Source organism: Dendrobates tinctorius, unplaced genomic scaffold (assembly GCF_039654945.1).
Source record: "Dendrobates tinctorius isolate UK_male_01 unplaced genomic scaffold, ASM3965494v1 ptg000276l, whole genome shotgun sequence".
In the NCBI taxonomy this organism is placed as follows: Eukaryota; Metazoa; Chordata; class Amphibia; order Anura; family Dendrobatidae; genus Dendrobates; species Dendrobates tinctorius.
This window is the reverse complement of record NW_027361943.1, coordinates 2,562,344-2,579,490: the sequence shown is the minus strand read 5'-3', so window position 1 is coordinate 2,579,490 and position 17,147 is coordinate 2,562,344. Positions and strand designations below refer to the sequence as shown.

The following is a 17,147-nucleotide window of genomic DNA, read 5'->3' as shown; positions in this document are numbered from 1 at the left end:
TGAGTCATGTGAGGTCTTATTTTTTGCGGGACGAGTTGACTTTTTTATTGGTATCATTTTCTGGCACGTGACCTCTTTTGATCGCTTTTTATTCTGATTTTTGGGACGCAGAATGAACAAAAACCAGCGTTTCATGAATTTCTTTTGGGGGGTGCGTTTACACCGTTCCGCGTGCGGTAAAATTGATAAAGCAGTTTTATTCTTCGGGTCAGTACGGTTACAGCGATACCTCATGTCATTTTTTTAATTTTTTTGGCGCTTTTCTGCAATGAAAACAATTTTTATATAAAAAATTATTTTTGCATCGCTTTATTCTGCGAGCTATAACTTTTTTATTTTTTTGCTGATGATGCTGTATGGCGGCTCATTTTTTGCGGGACAAGATGACTTTTTCAGCGGCACCATGGATATTTATATGCGTCTTTTTGATCGCGTGTTATTTCACTTTTTGTTCGGCGGTATGATAATAAATCATTATTTTTTGCTTCGTTTTTTTTTTTTTTTTTTTTTTTTTTTAAGGGGTTGGTTCGCTAAAAGGGTTAACTAATGGGACAGTTTTAAAGGGTGGGTCGTTACGGACGCGACAATACCAAATATGTGTACTTTTATTGTTTGTTTTTATTTACAAAAAATAAATTTATTAGGGAATATTTTTTTTTTTTTTTTTTAAATTATTTTTACACTTTTTTTTTTTTTTAAACTTTATTACATTGTCCCAGGGGGGACATAATTGTCCTGTGACAGATCGCTGATCTGTCACATCACAGATCAGCGATCTGTCACAGGCAGTTCTGCAGACTTCCTCATGCCTGCGCTTTGCATGCACTGAGAAAGTCAGCTCCCTGCAGGCCCCCGAAGGTCCCCGTCGCCATCTTGGATCCGGGGACCTTCAGGGAAATAGCCCCCCGCAGCAGCGCTGCACATTGTGCTGCTGTGGGGGGCTCAGGGAAGCACGGAGGGAGCCCCCTCCCTGCCGATGCTTCCCTTTAACCCCCGGTACACTGTGATCGTGTTTGATCGCGGTGTGCAAAGGGTTAACGTGTCGGGGGCGGTCCGTGACCACCCCTGACACATTGTGCCGGGTGTCAGCTGTGATAATCAGCTGACACCCGGCCGCGATCAGCGGTGCTCACCACGTGGGCACCGCTGATCGCTATGATGTAATATTCCGTCCATGGGAATTAGGGCCCAGGTCACATAGACGGAATATTACGTCCAATGTAGGAAAGGGGTTAAAGCATACTTACTGCATCACTCATTCCAGTGACTCCATTGTCCCCTGCAAGAGAATTAAAATTACACAATAATATTCCTTACCTGTCCGCTGAGAAGATGATAATCCATTTGTCCCATGACGGGAGGCTGCTCAGTGTCTCTGCTGGTTGACAGGCTGTGTTATCACATCTAGATGTAGCAGAGCTATACCTGTTGTGGGACAAATGGATTATTATCTTCTCTGTGGAAAGGTGAGGAATATTAGTTTTTCATTCTCTTGCAGGAGACAATGGCGACACCGGAGTGGGCAATGCTCTAAGTATGGTTTGATTAAGATTTATTAATGGAGTCTATGTAATTTTTTTTAAATAAAGGACTTTATTCTGGGTGTGTGGTTTTTATACAATATGAATGAGGTTAGTAATGGGAGGTGTCTTATAGCCCGTAGCTATCTGCTGTCGGTTTTCCCTCTGCTGGTTAAGAAAATTGCGCAGGAGCCCACGCCATATTTTTCAGAAAAATAATCTATTAAGTGTACAGTGAGCAGCGCACAGTGTACTAATTGTATATGTCACTGACATCTATATATCTATTCTATTTGTAGATTACATATTGTATATCTATTCTATCCTATCAGGTCCTGCTGTGATTTTACTGTTCGCGACATATAAATTGCTGACTTTACAAAGGACGATCTGTGTGTAAAATTGGACAGCACTTGCATGGTTTTAGTGCTGTGCGATTTTTTTTTTTTTTTTTTTTTTTTTTTTTTTTTTTTTTTTTTTTTTTTCGGTTTGCACGTGTCCAACGCTGTCCTTTGGCTTGCAAGCAGTGCATGATGTACCTGCCATGTGCTGCTTACCAGAATTAAGCAGCTGCTGGCATCATAACAATATGCTGCGAGGGAGCGCTATGAAGGTAATTATAATGGTCTGTTTTTTTCCTTTTATCTTCTCTGATGGGGCCCTGCATTCCAGGATAGGGATGGGGGCCCTGCATACCAGGATAGAGATGGGGGCCCTGCATACCAGGATAGGGATGTGGGCCCTGCATACAAGGTTAAGGATGGAGCCCTGCATACCAGGATAGGGATGGCCCTGCATACCAGGATAGGGATGGGGGCCCTGCATACCAGGATAGGGATGGGGGCCCTGCATACCAGGATAGGGATGATGGGGGCCCTGCATACCAGGATAGGGATGATGGGGGCCCTGCATACCAGGATAGGGATGATGGGGGCCCTGCATACCAGGATAGGGATGATGGGGGCCCTGCATACCAGGATAGGGATGATGGGGGCCCTGCATACCAGGATAGGGATGATGGGGGCCCTGCATACCAGGATAGGGATGATGGGGGCCCTGCATACCAGGATAGGGATGATGGGGGCCCTGCATACCAGGATAGGGATGATGGGGGCCCTGCATACCAGGATAGGGATGATGGGGGCCCTGCATACCAGGATAGGGATGATGGGGGCCCTGCATACCAGGATAGGGATGATGGGGGCCCTGCATACCAGGATAGGGATGATGGGGGCCCTGCATACCAGGATAGGGATGATGGGGGCCCTGCATACCAGGATAGGGATGATGGGGGCCCTGCCTACCAGGATAGGGATGATGGGGGCCCTGCCTACCAGGATAGGGATGATGGGGGCCCTGCCTACCAGGATAGGGATGATGGGGGCCCTGCCTACCAGGCTAGGGATGATGGGGGCCCTGCCTACCAGGCTAGGGATGATGGGGGCCCTGCCTACCAGGCTAGGGATGATGGGGGCCCTGCCTACCAGGCTAGGGATGATGGGGGCCATGCCTACCAGGCTAGGGATGATGGGGGCCATGCCTACCAGGCTAGGGATGAGGGAGCCATGTGTATCAGGATGGGGATATTAAGTACAGAATTGACCACATTTTTTGCTTCAATTTTTTTTCCTAATTTCCCCCTCTAAAACCTAGGTGTGTCTTATAGTCCGAAAAATGCGGTAATGTAGGGATAGATCCTGATTCCAGCAATGAGTCACTTGCTGATATCGATGATGTCCTTTGCATACAATTACTGTTTTCTCTGCAGTTCTCAGAATGCTGACTTAGGCTGCGAGCACACGCTGCGGATTCACCTGCGGATTTTTCCCTGCGGATCTGCAGGTAAAACTGCAGGTAAAACTGCAGGTAAAGTGACCTGAGGATTTGCCAGCGGTTTTCCCCAACGGTTTGACACCTGGACAATGGAACAGGTGTCAATCCGTAGCGGAATCCCCAGAAAGAATTGACATGCTGCGGATTTAAAACCGCACAAAAAAATCAAGCATGTGCACTGCAGATTTGAAATCCCATTGGCTAACATGGTAATGTACACTGTCTGCGGATCCGCTGCGAATCCACAGCAGAATCCGCAGCGTGTTCACATACCCTTAACTGTTTTTCAGCTCTCTGGTTAGCAGCCTTCTGACAAAGTATAGTGCAATCCGTGATGGGGCGGAGTTAAACAGAGCAGGAGGACTACATGGCACAGGACACCTAGTCTTGTAGTGATACTCTGTTGATAAAACACCATTTTTTTTTTTATTTTTTTTTTTAACTGTAACACATCATTGGAACCAGGTACTCACTCATTGTGGGCATGTAGTAGAAAAATTGCACTTAGTTGATGAAGAGCAAGTAAAAGAATATGATAAGGGAACCTGTCATGTAGAAAATTGTATCTGATTTTCATGTGGGATGTTTATAGGAGCTGATCAGATTGATAGACATTTTTGTGGGAAATGTTTCTGTAAACCTGCATCTTTTTATTGCAATCCCTGGTGTTTTTATGCATGTGGCTGTCCTATTCAGTGACTGACAGTCTCTAATGTATGACTGTGCATGTAGACAGACCTGTCAATCACTGGTAGGACTGCCCATACAAATACAAGGGATAATAATACAAGTAATACTTTTCCAGCAAACCTATATATCATGCTGATCAGCTGCTCTTCAACATGCTGGCCACAGATCGGACTATATGCACTTTGTGATAGGTTTCCTTTTAGTATGTTGAGTTGAAATCTCTCTGAAAAAAAAAGATGATTTTTATCAGAATGTCGGCTTCTTCTATCCTGTAGTGTATGTATCACTGTAGAACTTTCCAGATATGTTCATCATCCATTACTTTGAAACTGTGACTTTAGTGTGACTCTTGCATAGTATATTGGGTCATGTTAATAGTTGTCTCTCTGTCTACAGCTGGATGTGGTTTTGGAGACCAATTTGGCAACAATCCGCGTACTGGAGAGTGTCCAGAAGAAACTTTCTCGTATGTCTGCTGAGGATCAGGAGAAATTTCGACTAGATGATTGCTTAGGAGGCACATCAGAGGTTATCCAGAGGCGGGCCATCTATCGCATTTATGGGGACAAGGCTCCAGATATAATAGAGAGTCTTAAGAAAAACCCGGTTACTGCGGTACCTGTTGTACTGAAAAGGTTAGTAATTGAGCACTGTTTAATAATTCATCAATTCTGTTTTCAAAGCACCAGCAGATTCTTGAACCCCTGAACTATTCAGTAACTTCCTAAAATGTTGCATTGTATAGTGGGACAAACATGTTATTACAACTATTTTTGTGCAATTTAAGTCAGTTGATAGGAAAGCTTCTGCTAGATGCAGACATAAAAAATTTTCATTAAAGGGGTTTCTGGGGTATTGGATTTCCATCCACTTTAGCTTCCCTGAATTTAAAATTAATCTGTTCAGGTTTTACTTGACCCTTCCTAAGTACAAAGATACCTCTCCATTGCTGCTTTTGTCTTTGTTGAGAGGTCATGTTGATGTCATGACTACAGCACTTGCGACCGCTGCAGTCAATCACGGGGCTCAGTGGCTCTGCCGCTATTAACGGCACAATCCACTGAGTCCCGTGATTAGTTGTCTATCTAGTTTAAGAAATGTACCTGTAGTGCATTTTTAACCCCAGGCCAATCACCTAATATAATATTTCTAGAAGGCACAAATTAGTTCCCAATTACCTGATAAATAAAAAAATAATTTTCCCCATGTTTATCACTAACTGGTCTTAATGTTATGGTGTTTGATTGCGTTTGTCAGAAGAATCACTAAATGTTAACAACAAATCATATCCTTTTTTACAGATTGAAAGCAAAGGAGGAGGAGTGGAGGGAGGCTCAGCAAGGGTTCAATAAGACATGGCGGGAGCAATATGAGAGGGCATATCTAAAGTCTCTTGATCATCAGGCCGTCAACTTCAAGCAGAATGACACCAAGGCTCTGCGCTCAAAGAGCCTACTCAATGAAATTGAGAGTGTCTATGATGAGGTGAGATGTTAAGTAGCTTTGGAGAAATTCTGCAGTTGTACATATTTAACTGATGGATAAACTAGCATTAAGGGGAATCTGTCACCAGGCTTTTACTGCCTAATCTGACAGCAGCATGATGAAGGAAGAGATCCTGATTTCAGTGATGTATTACTTGGTTTGCCTCACAACTGCTGCACCAGGTAATCAGGGTTTTTAGATGTAGCATAGCTCAAAAGCTAACCTCGCCTGCACCTCTGATTAGCAGTTAGACTAGGATGTATGTGACCTGTAGTCCTGTAGTTTTATTCTCCTGCTGATAAAACACTCATTGTATTGAAACCGCACACAGCCTTACAAGTGACACATTGCCGAAATCTGTGTCTCAGCTCCTAATTCATGCTGCCCTCAGATTAAATGGCAAAAACCTGCTTACAGATTTCTTTTAACTGTAATGGTAGAACTGTGTAATATAAAAGCTATATTATTTGCAAGCAACTGGACTTAAAACTACAGTGACTGCAAGTTATGCTATTTCCATTGGGGGGGAGAGTTGTCTTAACTCAAGGTAGACATAAAAAAACGACTGGAGGAAAATAATGGCTTTCACTCCCTATTTGTCCTTAAAGTCAATACATCAAGCAGTTTTATTAACATGCCAGTAACTTTTTTGTTTTTCCCTCTTTATTCCTAATAGCATCAGGAACAGCAACCAGAAGGCAGGACACCTACATCCAGTGGACCACATCTTATTTATACATATGAGGACTGGCAAATATTAGAAGATGCATCATCGTTGATTACTTACTATGTGAAAAGACAGCCAGCCATCCAGAAGGAGGATAAGGACACAATCCGCCAAGTTCTAAATCAGTTCATCCCTGAACTTTTTTTCTCTTCCTCCTCATCCTCCTCCTCTTGTCAGTCTCTGTTCAGTTCCACCACTGACGATGCTCCCGCAGAAACAACCGTGGAACCTTCTGTAACAGAACTTCCTGAACGTCGGAGGAAGGCCGCAAACCCTGAGGTAACCCCAGAACCCACTACGCCTACGCGAACTCCACCAGAGCCCCCACCGAAGATGACAGAAGAGATGTACAGCTTGTTCTTTGCTAACAATAACTGGTATTTCTTCTATCGGTTGCACCACACCCTTTGCTCTCGACTCCTGAGGATTTATCGCCAGGCACAGCTTCAGCTGCTGGAATATCGGACTGAAAAGGAGCGAGAAAAACTGCTGTGTGACGGCAGGAAAGAGAAGTCAAATGGCCCTGCCATGGAACTCAGGCTTAAGCAGCCCAGTGAGCATCTCTACATAGTGATCTGCTAGAAATTGTTGTTGTGTATTCAGTTAATGTGGAACTTTTTCATCATAATATTGGAACTGTGTTTCATTTATTGTGAAAACTTGCTGCCAAAAAAACTTTATGTACTTTGTGTCCCAAGACATGAGTTTTAATTCCCTTCTTTTATTTTAGGTGAAGTGGAGTTAGAAGAATATTATCCTGCATTTTTGGACATGGTGAGGAACCTTCTGGTTGGAAATCTAGACCCTACTCATTATGAGGATACACTACGGGAGATGTTCACGATACATGCTTACATTGGCTTTACCATGGACAAACTTATTCAGAACATAACCCGACAGGTGACTCAGTATTTTTATTTATCAATGTATCTCACCTTTTACAGTTCAGGTTCTCTCCTCTCTCTGTGTCTGTCATTCCCAAAATGCAACACTATAAGAATCATACCAGCCATATACGTTTCAGTGGCTGAGAAAGCAACTTTTTTTCATATGCAAATGACAGTACTTCAGTGCAGCGTTGACATGCAAGGGCTTAGTGCTTCATTACACCCTCCGATTTGCATGTCGAGCACTTTCCCTGATTTTGGCTGACATTCACTTGCCCAGAGATATCGCTGCCTGAACTCCATTCACTTTCCTGCATGTGCACACGGAGATTTAACCCCTTTCTGACATTGGGCATAAATTTACGCCGATTTCGTACTCCATCCCTTTGTGTGCCGTGGCGGTGAGCCCACATCTTTCCCGGGAGATGTCAGCTGTTCAAAACAGCTGACATGTGCCCAGGACAGCTGCGGGTGGAATTGCGATCCACTTTGATAGCTGCATTTAACTCGCAATTCCAGCCATCGGGCTGGTAATCTGCTCACCAGTGACCCCTATTGCATAATCGCGGGTCACTGTTGGGTTGGCGTGACAGCCAGAGGTCTCCTCTATAGTTGTCAGTGCCAGATTGCCGTCGCTCATAGCAAGTCAGCAATTCTACTACATAGAGGCGAACTGATCATCGCTTGTATGTAGCAGAGACGATCGGCTTGTGGTAGCTTCTAGTGTCCCATGGAGACTATTGAAGCATGCCAAAAGTTTAAAAAAAAAAAAAAAATGTTCAAATCACCCCCCATTCAAAATCAAACCTACACATTTGTTATCACTGCATTAAGAATCCTCCCGATCTATCAACAAAAGGATTAACCTGATCGTTAAACAGAGTAGCGAGGAAAAAGTCAAAACGCCAGAATTAAGGTTTTTTGGTCACCGCCACATTGCATTAAGATGCAATAACGTGCGATCAAAAGAATGTATCTGCATGGTATCATTAAAAATGTCAGCTTGGCACGCAAAATATAAGCCCTCATCCGACCCGAGATCACGAAAAATGGAGACGCTGCGGGTATTGGAAAATGGAGCAATGTTTTGTTTTTTTTTTTTAAACAAAGTTTGGAATTTTTTTCACCACTTAGATAAAAAGAACCTAGACATTTTTTGTGTCTATGAACGCCTAATGACCTGGAGAATCTTAATGGCCGGTCAGTTTTAGCATTTAGTGAACATGGTGAAAACAAAAAACAAGTGTGGGATTGCACTTTTTTGCAATTTCACTGCACTTTGAATTTTTTTCCCGTTTTGTAGTACACGATATGGTAAAACCAATTATGTCATTCAAAAGGACAACTCGTCTCACAAAAAACAAGCCATATTGATGGAAAAATAAAAGTTATGGCTCTGGGAAGAGTTGGAGCAAAAAAGCGAAAATGCAAAAATGATAAAAGCTTTGGTCATGAAAGGGGTTAAGGTGCCCAGCTGGGCGGATACAGTGATTGTGCCTGTGTACCACTGACTACAATGATGCACCCAGAAGTGTAGTAATCAAATTCAATCACAAGAGTGAAGGGTCAGAGTGCTTGTCCATTGCCCACAGGAACACAGACTTAATTCAGACAGGGCCCATTCTTGGCAAGTGATTGCTGCCCATCAAGATTAGGGAAAGTGCTCGATTTGCAAATTGGAGGCTGTAACTGTGGACCTTCTAGATCCCTCATTTGCATATGAATTGTTGATTTTTTTTTTTTTTTTTGTCACTAAAGCTCGGTTCTAAAAATTTTACCATCACTATACGTAACAGCTAAGCTCCCTAGATAAAAGATTAAGTATTTTCCTTTGCATTTTTGGAATGACAGACTCCATTTAATACAAGACCAATATTTTAGAAGTCTTGGGGTACGTGCCCACGATCTGGAGTTGCTGCGTTTTGGTCGCTGCGTATTTATGCAACATCAAACCCACAGCAGCCAGATGTTACAGCATAGTGGATGGGATGTCTAGAAATCCCATGTCCACCATGCGTCCACAGATGTCCGTGGATCACCTGCGGAGACGGACATGCGGCGCATCTATCTGGATTGCAGCCTGTCAATTTCTTGTACGGAGATGCTATTCTGCACAAGAGAAATTGCACTAATAGAATGTATTAGATACAGTGAGTGGTTCAGTGAACACATGCAGATTCACCTGCATTCAATAGACTGCAGTACTTTGGACACAGCGAACATGTTCTGCGTCCAAAGCGCGGCTACTTCTGGTTTGTGGTCACCCGGCCTATTTGTAGTGCAGTATTTTGACCTGTTTCCTGTCTCTTAGCTCCATCATTTGGTGAGTGATGAGATCTGCTTAAAAGTGGTGGAGCTGTACCTGAGTGAGAAGAAGAGGGGAGCAGCTGGTGGCAGCCTGATCACTCAATGTGTCCGAGCATCCAAGGAGACGAGTTATCAGTGGAAAGCAGAGCACTGTATGGCAGATGAGAATTGTTTCAAGGTAATTACAATTGGCTACAATTTTGTGAAACTATACTCTGGAAACAGTGACTTGTACTCTTATGGGGAACACTATGTAGCTTGACCACCTTGTGTGCTTCTCTCTGAAGTGTCTTGCAGAGAAGCAGGAGACTTCCTCTTAATAGTATGTTCCTCAAGTGAAACTCAAACATTTAAGACATATAGACCCTAGTTCATTAAGACTTGCATTGTGTTCGCCAGAATGAATGAATTGGGCCGCTCAAGGTGGATGTGTCTAATTCGTTAAGAGGTGCACGCCACTTAAAGGGAATCATTCACCACATTTGACCTGTCTAAACTATTAATATGGGCATACAGACTATAGACCGTTGAAAACAGTCCTCCCTGTGTGTCTCATATCAGCTGTGTTGTTTCCTCTTTTATAACTTTATATAAGTGACCTTTTCCAGGTTTTGGGGCGGATGGTGCCTGGAGATAATTCTGCCCCCCAGAGATTATTTTATAGGAAGTTGGAGTTACAAGTGTGAGACAAGTAACTACACAGACTAGGAGAGATGACATTTGTCGTATTTCAAGCACATTTTTGCAGCTTTTGAGCTCTCCTGTATTGCAACAGTATTACAACACTGTCTGCCAGTGAGATGGAAGCTGAGAGGAACCTGCAGATGTGTCAGGTAAAATCACACACAGCTCTGCAGTGAGATCAGGAGAGCAGAGAGCGGCCATTACACATCACACTGGTAATGTCTCCCTCTATATATAATAAACTCTGGAGGCAGATTCTCCTGCAGATGTCTGGTTTAATCACACACAGCCCTGCAAGGAGATCAGGAGAGCAGAGAGGGGCCTTTACACATCACACTGGTAATGTCTCCCTCTATATATAATAATCTCTGGAGGCAGATTCTCCTGCAGATGTCCGGTTTAATCACACACAGCTCTGCAGTGAGATCAGGAGAGCAGAGAGCGGCCATTACACATCACACAGGTAATGTCACCCTCTATATACAATAAACTCTGGAGGCAGATTCTCCTGCAGATGTCCGTTTTTTCTCGTTCGCCTTATTGGGGGACACAGAGACCATGGGTGTATGCTGCTGCCACTAGGAGGCTGACACTATGCACAAAAAAAGGTTAGCTCCTCCTCCGCAGTGTACACCACACCGACTGGCAGGGAATTCCTCAGTTTAGCTTAGTGTCAGTAGGAGGTGGACACGGGTCTTTCATTAGACCCATATCTACCTCGATGTGCGTCGTTCCTTTTCAGGTTTCTCCGGAGGGATACAGGGTATTCACCCTCTGTAGTCCCACGAAGAGGCTGCGAGTACGGCGCGTACTGCCGCCCCGTATCCTCGCAGCGCTCTGCACCAGGACCAGCAGCCTTCCGGGCGGACGCCAACATGTATACGTGTCGGCTTTTCTGAGAGTCCTGGTCGTCTGTCTCCCACCCACTCGCCTGCCAGAGCCTGTCGGTCGGATGAGACGCAGACAAGCTTCAATCAGAAGGTACCTTTATTTTCAGGGTTCGGGCCTGGGACAGGGTGAGTAATAGATCCCCACTCGTCTCTGGATCTGGTCAGGAGAGATTCCCTTGGACCTAGGATGCGTAGCACTGCGGGTCTCCGTGGCCGTCCCGCGCCTCCAGGCAGCCTTTTTTGTGGTCAGCCGCTGTCCCTATTCCGGACAGGGGTCTTTTCCCCGGCAGCGCTCATGTTGCCCCCCGCCCCTTTCTACTAAGCGGGCTTTTCTCCCGCCTGTTCCAGGCCCTCCCACCGCTCTTCTCAGCCTGTTCCTGGCCAGGGGCGGTGCCATTTTCAGCAGGAGGTTAGCCCCGCCCTTCTTCTTCCCCTGGGAGCACGTTTTTCCCTGATTCCTCTCAGGCGGTCGCCATCTTACAGCCAGACGCCCCTGTCAACCGGATATCGTTCTGACCTGCAGAGAGGTAGATACCTTCGTCTCTGGGGTCACCGGACCATGAGTAGCTCTGCATCTGCAGGCTGACACCCTTCTCTGCACCCTGTCCCCCAACCTTCCGGCACTACCTCAGGTTTCACTATGTCTAACTCCAAATCTGACCGTAACCGCTCTGCGGCTCCCTCCTGTACTCTCGTCAAGTTCTTTGCATGCTCTTCTTGCAATCGCAAACTTCCCTCAGGTCAGTCCACTTCCCTCTGCCTGGATTGTAGCAATCCTATTCAACCTGATGCCGCCCAGGAGCCATCTAGGGCCCCAGGCGAGAGTGAACCCCCCCATGCCTGGCTGGGCCTCGTCTCTATCACAGTCAGTGGCAGACCTCACCAGGGTGTCTCAGTCCCTAGTAGCCGTCCTGGATAAGTTGCCCCTGGACACCTCTACAGGATCCAGCAGGCCTCAAGAGGTTCCATCTGAGTCGGCCAGCGTTAGTCGCAAAAGACCCAGGCAGGATCTCCAGCCGGAAACCTCCTCGCCCCATGTCACCACATAGTCCTTCTCGGCAGCCTACCTCCCGGGCCTCCTCTCCCGAGTCAGGTGAAGCGCTCTCGAACAGGTCAGCTGAGGGGATCTTAGAGCTGGATTCGAACCAGGATGCGAACATGAGGGTTACTGTGCAGAACCTCATTGCAGCGATCCATCAGACCTTTGACATTGCTGACCCCCCTGCGAAATCCTCAGATCAGGAGGTTTCGTTCAGACGGGAGGAAACCCTCCAGGGTATTCCCTTTACATTCCGAGTTTGGAAAGATTTTTACCAGGGAAAGAGGGGATCCGACCAGACGCTTTCAACGAGGGAAGCGTCTCGGCGTTCTGTACCCATTTGCTAAAGAGCTCACGGACAACTGGTCTGCCTCTCCCTCGGTCGATCCGCCCGTGTCCAGGCTTTCTAATAACACGGTTCTCCCGCTTTCAGGCGTGGAGTCTCTAAAGGATTCTAATGATAGGATCATAGAATCCCTAGCGAAGTCTGCCTTCGAAGCGGCTTCGACGGCGGTATGCCCAATTTTTGCTTCATCTTGGGCAGCAAAAGCCATAGCCACTTGGGCAGAGGATCTTCGTCAGGGCATCCTAGAGAAAGCACAACCAGATCGATTGGCCGATCTTGCCAATCAGATTTCCCCTGCGGGGGATTATCTGCTTTCTGCTTCTTTGTATGCCGCATCCTGCGCAGTTCAAGCGTCAAGTAACGTTGTGGCAATCCGACGTACAATTTGGCTCAAGGCCTGGCAGGCGGACCTGTCTTCTAAAAAGTCACTTACTAATCTGCCTTTTCAGGGAGGGCGCCTCTTTGGATCCCAATTGGACCAAAATATTAAGGACGCCACCGGAGGCACGAGTTCTCTCCTGCCTCAGTCCAAGCCTCGCAGACCCCCACTGAGGCGTCAGTTTCGACCCTTTCGGGCTTACCGCCGTTTCAATACGGCGGAGACCTCCTCCAACCAACAAAGACCGCAGGCACTCCAAGATAGGAAGAAAGTTTCCTTCAGACCCACTCCCTCCTGGCGCTCCCACTCTTCGCAGGGCAGACCATCCAGATCCGGATCTGGACGGCCCACATCAGCATGACTATCCTCGGACTCCCCAGGGTCCCTTCCAATTGGGAGGTCGACTCCTGTTCTTCAAGGACGTCTGGCTGGCCTCAGTAGAGGATGCTTGGGTCAGGGAGGTTGTATCGTCAGGATACAAGATAAAGTTTGTCTCTCTTCCACGGGATCATTTCTTCGAATCTCGTCCTCCAAAAGATCCAGCTTTGATCCCGGGGTTCTTTACGGCCATTGACTCTCTCCTCAGTTCCGGGGTGATTGTGCCCGTTCCAGAATCGGAGCGGTTTACAGGGTTTTATTCAAACCTGTTTGTTATGCCGAAAAAAGACGGGGCGGTCCGACCCATCTTGGATCTCAAGCTGCTCAACAAGAGAGTCCGTCTTCGCCACTTCCGGATGGAGTCGGTTCGTTCGGTAATCGCTTCCATGGAGGAGCACGAATTCATGTGTTCAATAGACATCCAAGATGCCTATCTACATGTTCCCATATTCTCCGGACATCAGAAGTTCCTGCGTTTTGCGGTTCGCCAGGAACATTACCAGTTCGTCGCGCTGCCGTTCGGTCTCGCCACCGCTCCCAGAGTCTTCACGAAGATCATGGCTGCGTTGATGGCCTTGTTGAGGATCAGAGGTCTTGTTCTTTTTCCGTACCTCGACGATATTCTGATCAAAGCTCCCTCTTTCATAGAATCATAGAATCGTAGAGTTGGAAGGGACCTCCTGGGCCATCTGGTCCAACCCCCTGCTCAAAGCAGGATTCGCTAAATCATCCCAGTTAGATGTCTGTCCAGCCTCTGTTTGAAGACTTCCATTGAAGGAGAACTCACCACTTCTCGTGGCAGCCTGTTCCACTCATTGATCACTCTAACTGTCAAAAAGTTTTTTCTAATATCTAATCTGTGTCTCCTCCCATTCAGCTTCATCCCATTGCTTCTAGTCTTTCCTTGTGCAAATGAGAATAAAGTTGATCCTTCTACAATGTGACAGCCCTTTAGATATTTGTAGACAGCTATTAAGTCTCCTCTCAGTCTTCTCTTTTGCAAACTAAACATTCCCAAATCCTGCAACCTTTCCTCATAAGACAGGGTTTGCAGACCGGTCACCAACAGGCACGCCTAAGTTTGACGATCGTCCTGGACACTCTTTCCGATTTCGGGTGGATCGTCAACAGGAAAAAGTCCTGTCTGGTCCCTACTCAACGTCTTGTGTTTCTGGGCCTACTGTTCGACACTCGTCGGTCAAGGGTCTTTCTCCCACAAGAGAAGATTCTCTCCCTGCAGCAGGCTGTACGATCGCTGCAGACCACACGATTTCCGTCCCTCCGAACAGCTATGAGGGTCCTGGGAAAGATGGTGGCGGCGATAGAGGAAGTTCCCTTTGCCCAATTTCATGCCAGGCCTCTCCAACACGCCATTCTGTCGAGGTGGAACAGGTCGGCTCTGTCCCTGGATCGCCCTGTTCGTCTTTCATGCCGGATCAAGCGGTCACTCAACTGGTGGTTGATGTCTCCTCTCATCCTCTTGGGGCGGTCTTTTCTTCCTGTTCACTGGCAGATTGTAACAACGGATGCCAGCCTCCTCGGCTGGGGTGCAGTGTTCCGCAATCACACTGTTCAGGGTCGTTGGTCGACTCAAGAATCTGCTCTGCCGATCAACGTCCTAAAGATACGAGCGATCCATCTGGCTCTCGTCCACTGGGAGAGGCTCCTCGGGCCTGCCCGTCCGGATTCAGACAGACAATGCCACAGCGGTGGCATATGTCAACCGCCAAGGAGGGACACGGAGTGTCTCAGCCCTAGCAGAAGTGTCCAAGATCCTTCAGTGGGCAGAGATTTCAGTACCGACAATCTCCGCGGTACACATTCCCGGCGTAGACAACTGGGCCGCCGACTTTCTCAGCCGCGAGGGTCTCGCGGCAGGAGAGTGGTCCCTACATCCGGAGGTATTTCTTCAGCTCTGCAGTCGTTCGGCAACCCCGGACGTAGATCTGCTAGCTTCTCGCCTCAACAGGAAGGTCCCACAGTTTGTATCCAGAGCTCGAGATCCTCTCGCAGTGGGCGCCGACGCTCTGGCCATTCCTTGGTCACAGTTCGAGCTCCCCTACCTGTTTCCTCCCCTGCCTCTTCTTCCCAAGCTGTTGAAGAAGATCAAAGCAGAAGGAATTCCAGTCATTCTCATCGCCCCGAATTGGCCCATAAGGTCTTGGTTCGCGGACATTGTCAACCTTCTCGCGGACGCCCCCTGGAAGCTTCCAGACAGGGCAGATCTGCTGTCTCAAGGTCCGATTTGCCACCCCAATTCTCGGCCGCTCAATTTAACGGCGTGGCTGTTGAGGTTTTGAAACGAGCAGGATTCTCCAGTCGAGTAATTCATACCATGATCCGAGCCAGGAAGCCATCATCTTCCAAAATTTACTACCGTACTTGGAAGGCCTATTTCACTTGGTGTGAGGCCAATAACATCGCACCTATGTGCTTTTCGCTCCCTTCAGTTCTGGCGTTTCTTCAGGCAGGGCTGGATGCGGGGCTTGCTCTCGGTTCCTTGAAGGGTCAAGTTTCGGCACTGTCCATTTTATTTCAGAAGACTTTGGCCTCCTGCCCTCAGGTCAAAACCTTTTTTCAGGGCGTGGCTCACACGGCTCCTCCGTATCGAGCGCCCGTGGATCCATGGGATCTTAATCTGGTTCTTGAGGTTCTGCAAGGTTCTCCCTTTGAACCTCTCAGAGAAGTCTCCCTTTCCCTTCTCTCCTGGAAGGTAGCCTTTCTGGTGGCCATCACCTCCATCCGGCGTGTGTCGGAATTGGCGGCTCTTTCTTGCCGCTCTCCTTTCCTGGTACTTCACCAGGACAAGGTAGTTCTGCGGCCTCCGCCCTCTTTTCTTCCGAAGGTGGTGTCCTCCTTTCACCTCAATGAGGATATTGTTCTGCCGTCCTTCTGTCCGAGTCCATCTCACCCTCGGGAGCGGTCCCTGAACAAGCTGGATCTGGTCAGGGCGATGAGTCTATCTGTCTAGGACGTCTTCCTTGCGAAAGACAGACTCTCTTTTCATCATTCCAGATGGGGTGCGGAAAGGACACCCGGCTTCCAAAGCTACTATTGCTCGCTGGATCAGATCGGCAATTTTGGAGGCCTACCGGGTTAAGCATCGAGTGGCCCCTCTGGGGATCAGAGCGCACTCTACCCGGGCAGTGGGTGCTTCCTGGGCGGTACGCCACAGAGCCTCCGCGCTGCAGCTTTGCAAAGCTGCAACCTGGTCTTCGGTTCACATGTTTGTGAAATTCTACAGGGTCCACACCTACGCTTCAGCGGACGCCAGCCTAGGTAGAAGGATTCTGCAGGCAGCGGTGGTGAGTCCGCTGGCCTGATGGAAGTTTGTTTCCCACCCCAGGGACTGCTTTGGGACGTCCCATGGTCTCTGTGTCCTCCAATAAGGCGAACGAGAAAACAGGATTTTTGGGTTGCTTACCGTAAAATCTGTTTCTCGGAGCCTTCATTGGGGGACACAGCATCCTCCCATGTTCTACAACTCCTGTTCTTACTTTGGTTGATTGTTCTGTTTTCAAACAACTCAACTGTAACCAATCTATTCTGTTACTTCTCCTACTGCTTTCTCACTAACTAAGGAATTCCCTGCCGGTCGGTGGGGTGTACACTGCGGAGGAGGAGCTAACCTTTTTTTGTGCATAGTGTCAGCCTCCTAGTGGCAGCAGCATACACCCATGGTCTCTGTGTCCCCCAATGAAGGCTCCGAGAAACAGATTTTACGGTAAGCAACCCAAAAATCCTGTTATTCACACACAGCCCTGCAGGGAGATCAGGAGAGCAGAGAGCGGGCATTACACATCACACTGGTAATGTCTCCCTCTATATATAATAAACTCTGGAGGCAGATTCTCCTGCAGATGTCTGGTTTAATCACACACAGCCCTGCAAGGAGATCAGGAGAGCAGAGAGGGGCCTTTACACATCACACTGGTAATGTCTCCCTCTATATATAATAATCTCTGGAGGCAGATTCTCCTGC

General features: G+C 47.3%; 1 protein-coding gene and 1 long non-coding RNA gene across 2 annotated transcripts in view; one reads left to right on the top strand and one right to left on the bottom strand.

Moving 5' to 3' along the window:
- LOC141072563 (uncharacterized) overlaps positions 1 to 1,463 on the bottom strand; it is a 94,325-nt gene extending 92,862 nt beyond the window's left edge. Inside the window, exon 1 of the long non-coding RNA XR_012226700.1 lies at positions 1,318 to 1,463. This is a non-coding gene — a long non-coding RNA (uncharacterized lncRNA). The remainder of the gene's footprint in view (positions 1 to 1,317) is intronic.
- Positions 1 to 17,147, top strand: part of SIN3B (SIN3 transcription regulator family member B) — an 84,561-nt gene that overhangs the window by 57,081 nt on the left and 10,333 nt on the right. The window contains exons 12-16 of the mRNA XM_073559841.1: positions 4,440 to 4,678; positions 5,345 to 5,528; positions 6,205 to 6,808; positions 6,986 to 7,155; positions 9,454 to 9,627. Coding sequence (XP_073415942.1) covers positions 4,440 to 4,678; positions 5,345 to 5,528; positions 6,205 to 6,808; positions 6,986 to 7,155; positions 9,454 to 9,627 — 1,371 coding nt within the window. The remainder of the gene's footprint in view (positions 1 to 4,439; positions 4,679 to 5,344; positions 5,529 to 6,204; positions 6,809 to 6,985; positions 7,156 to 9,453; positions 9,628 to 17,147) is intronic.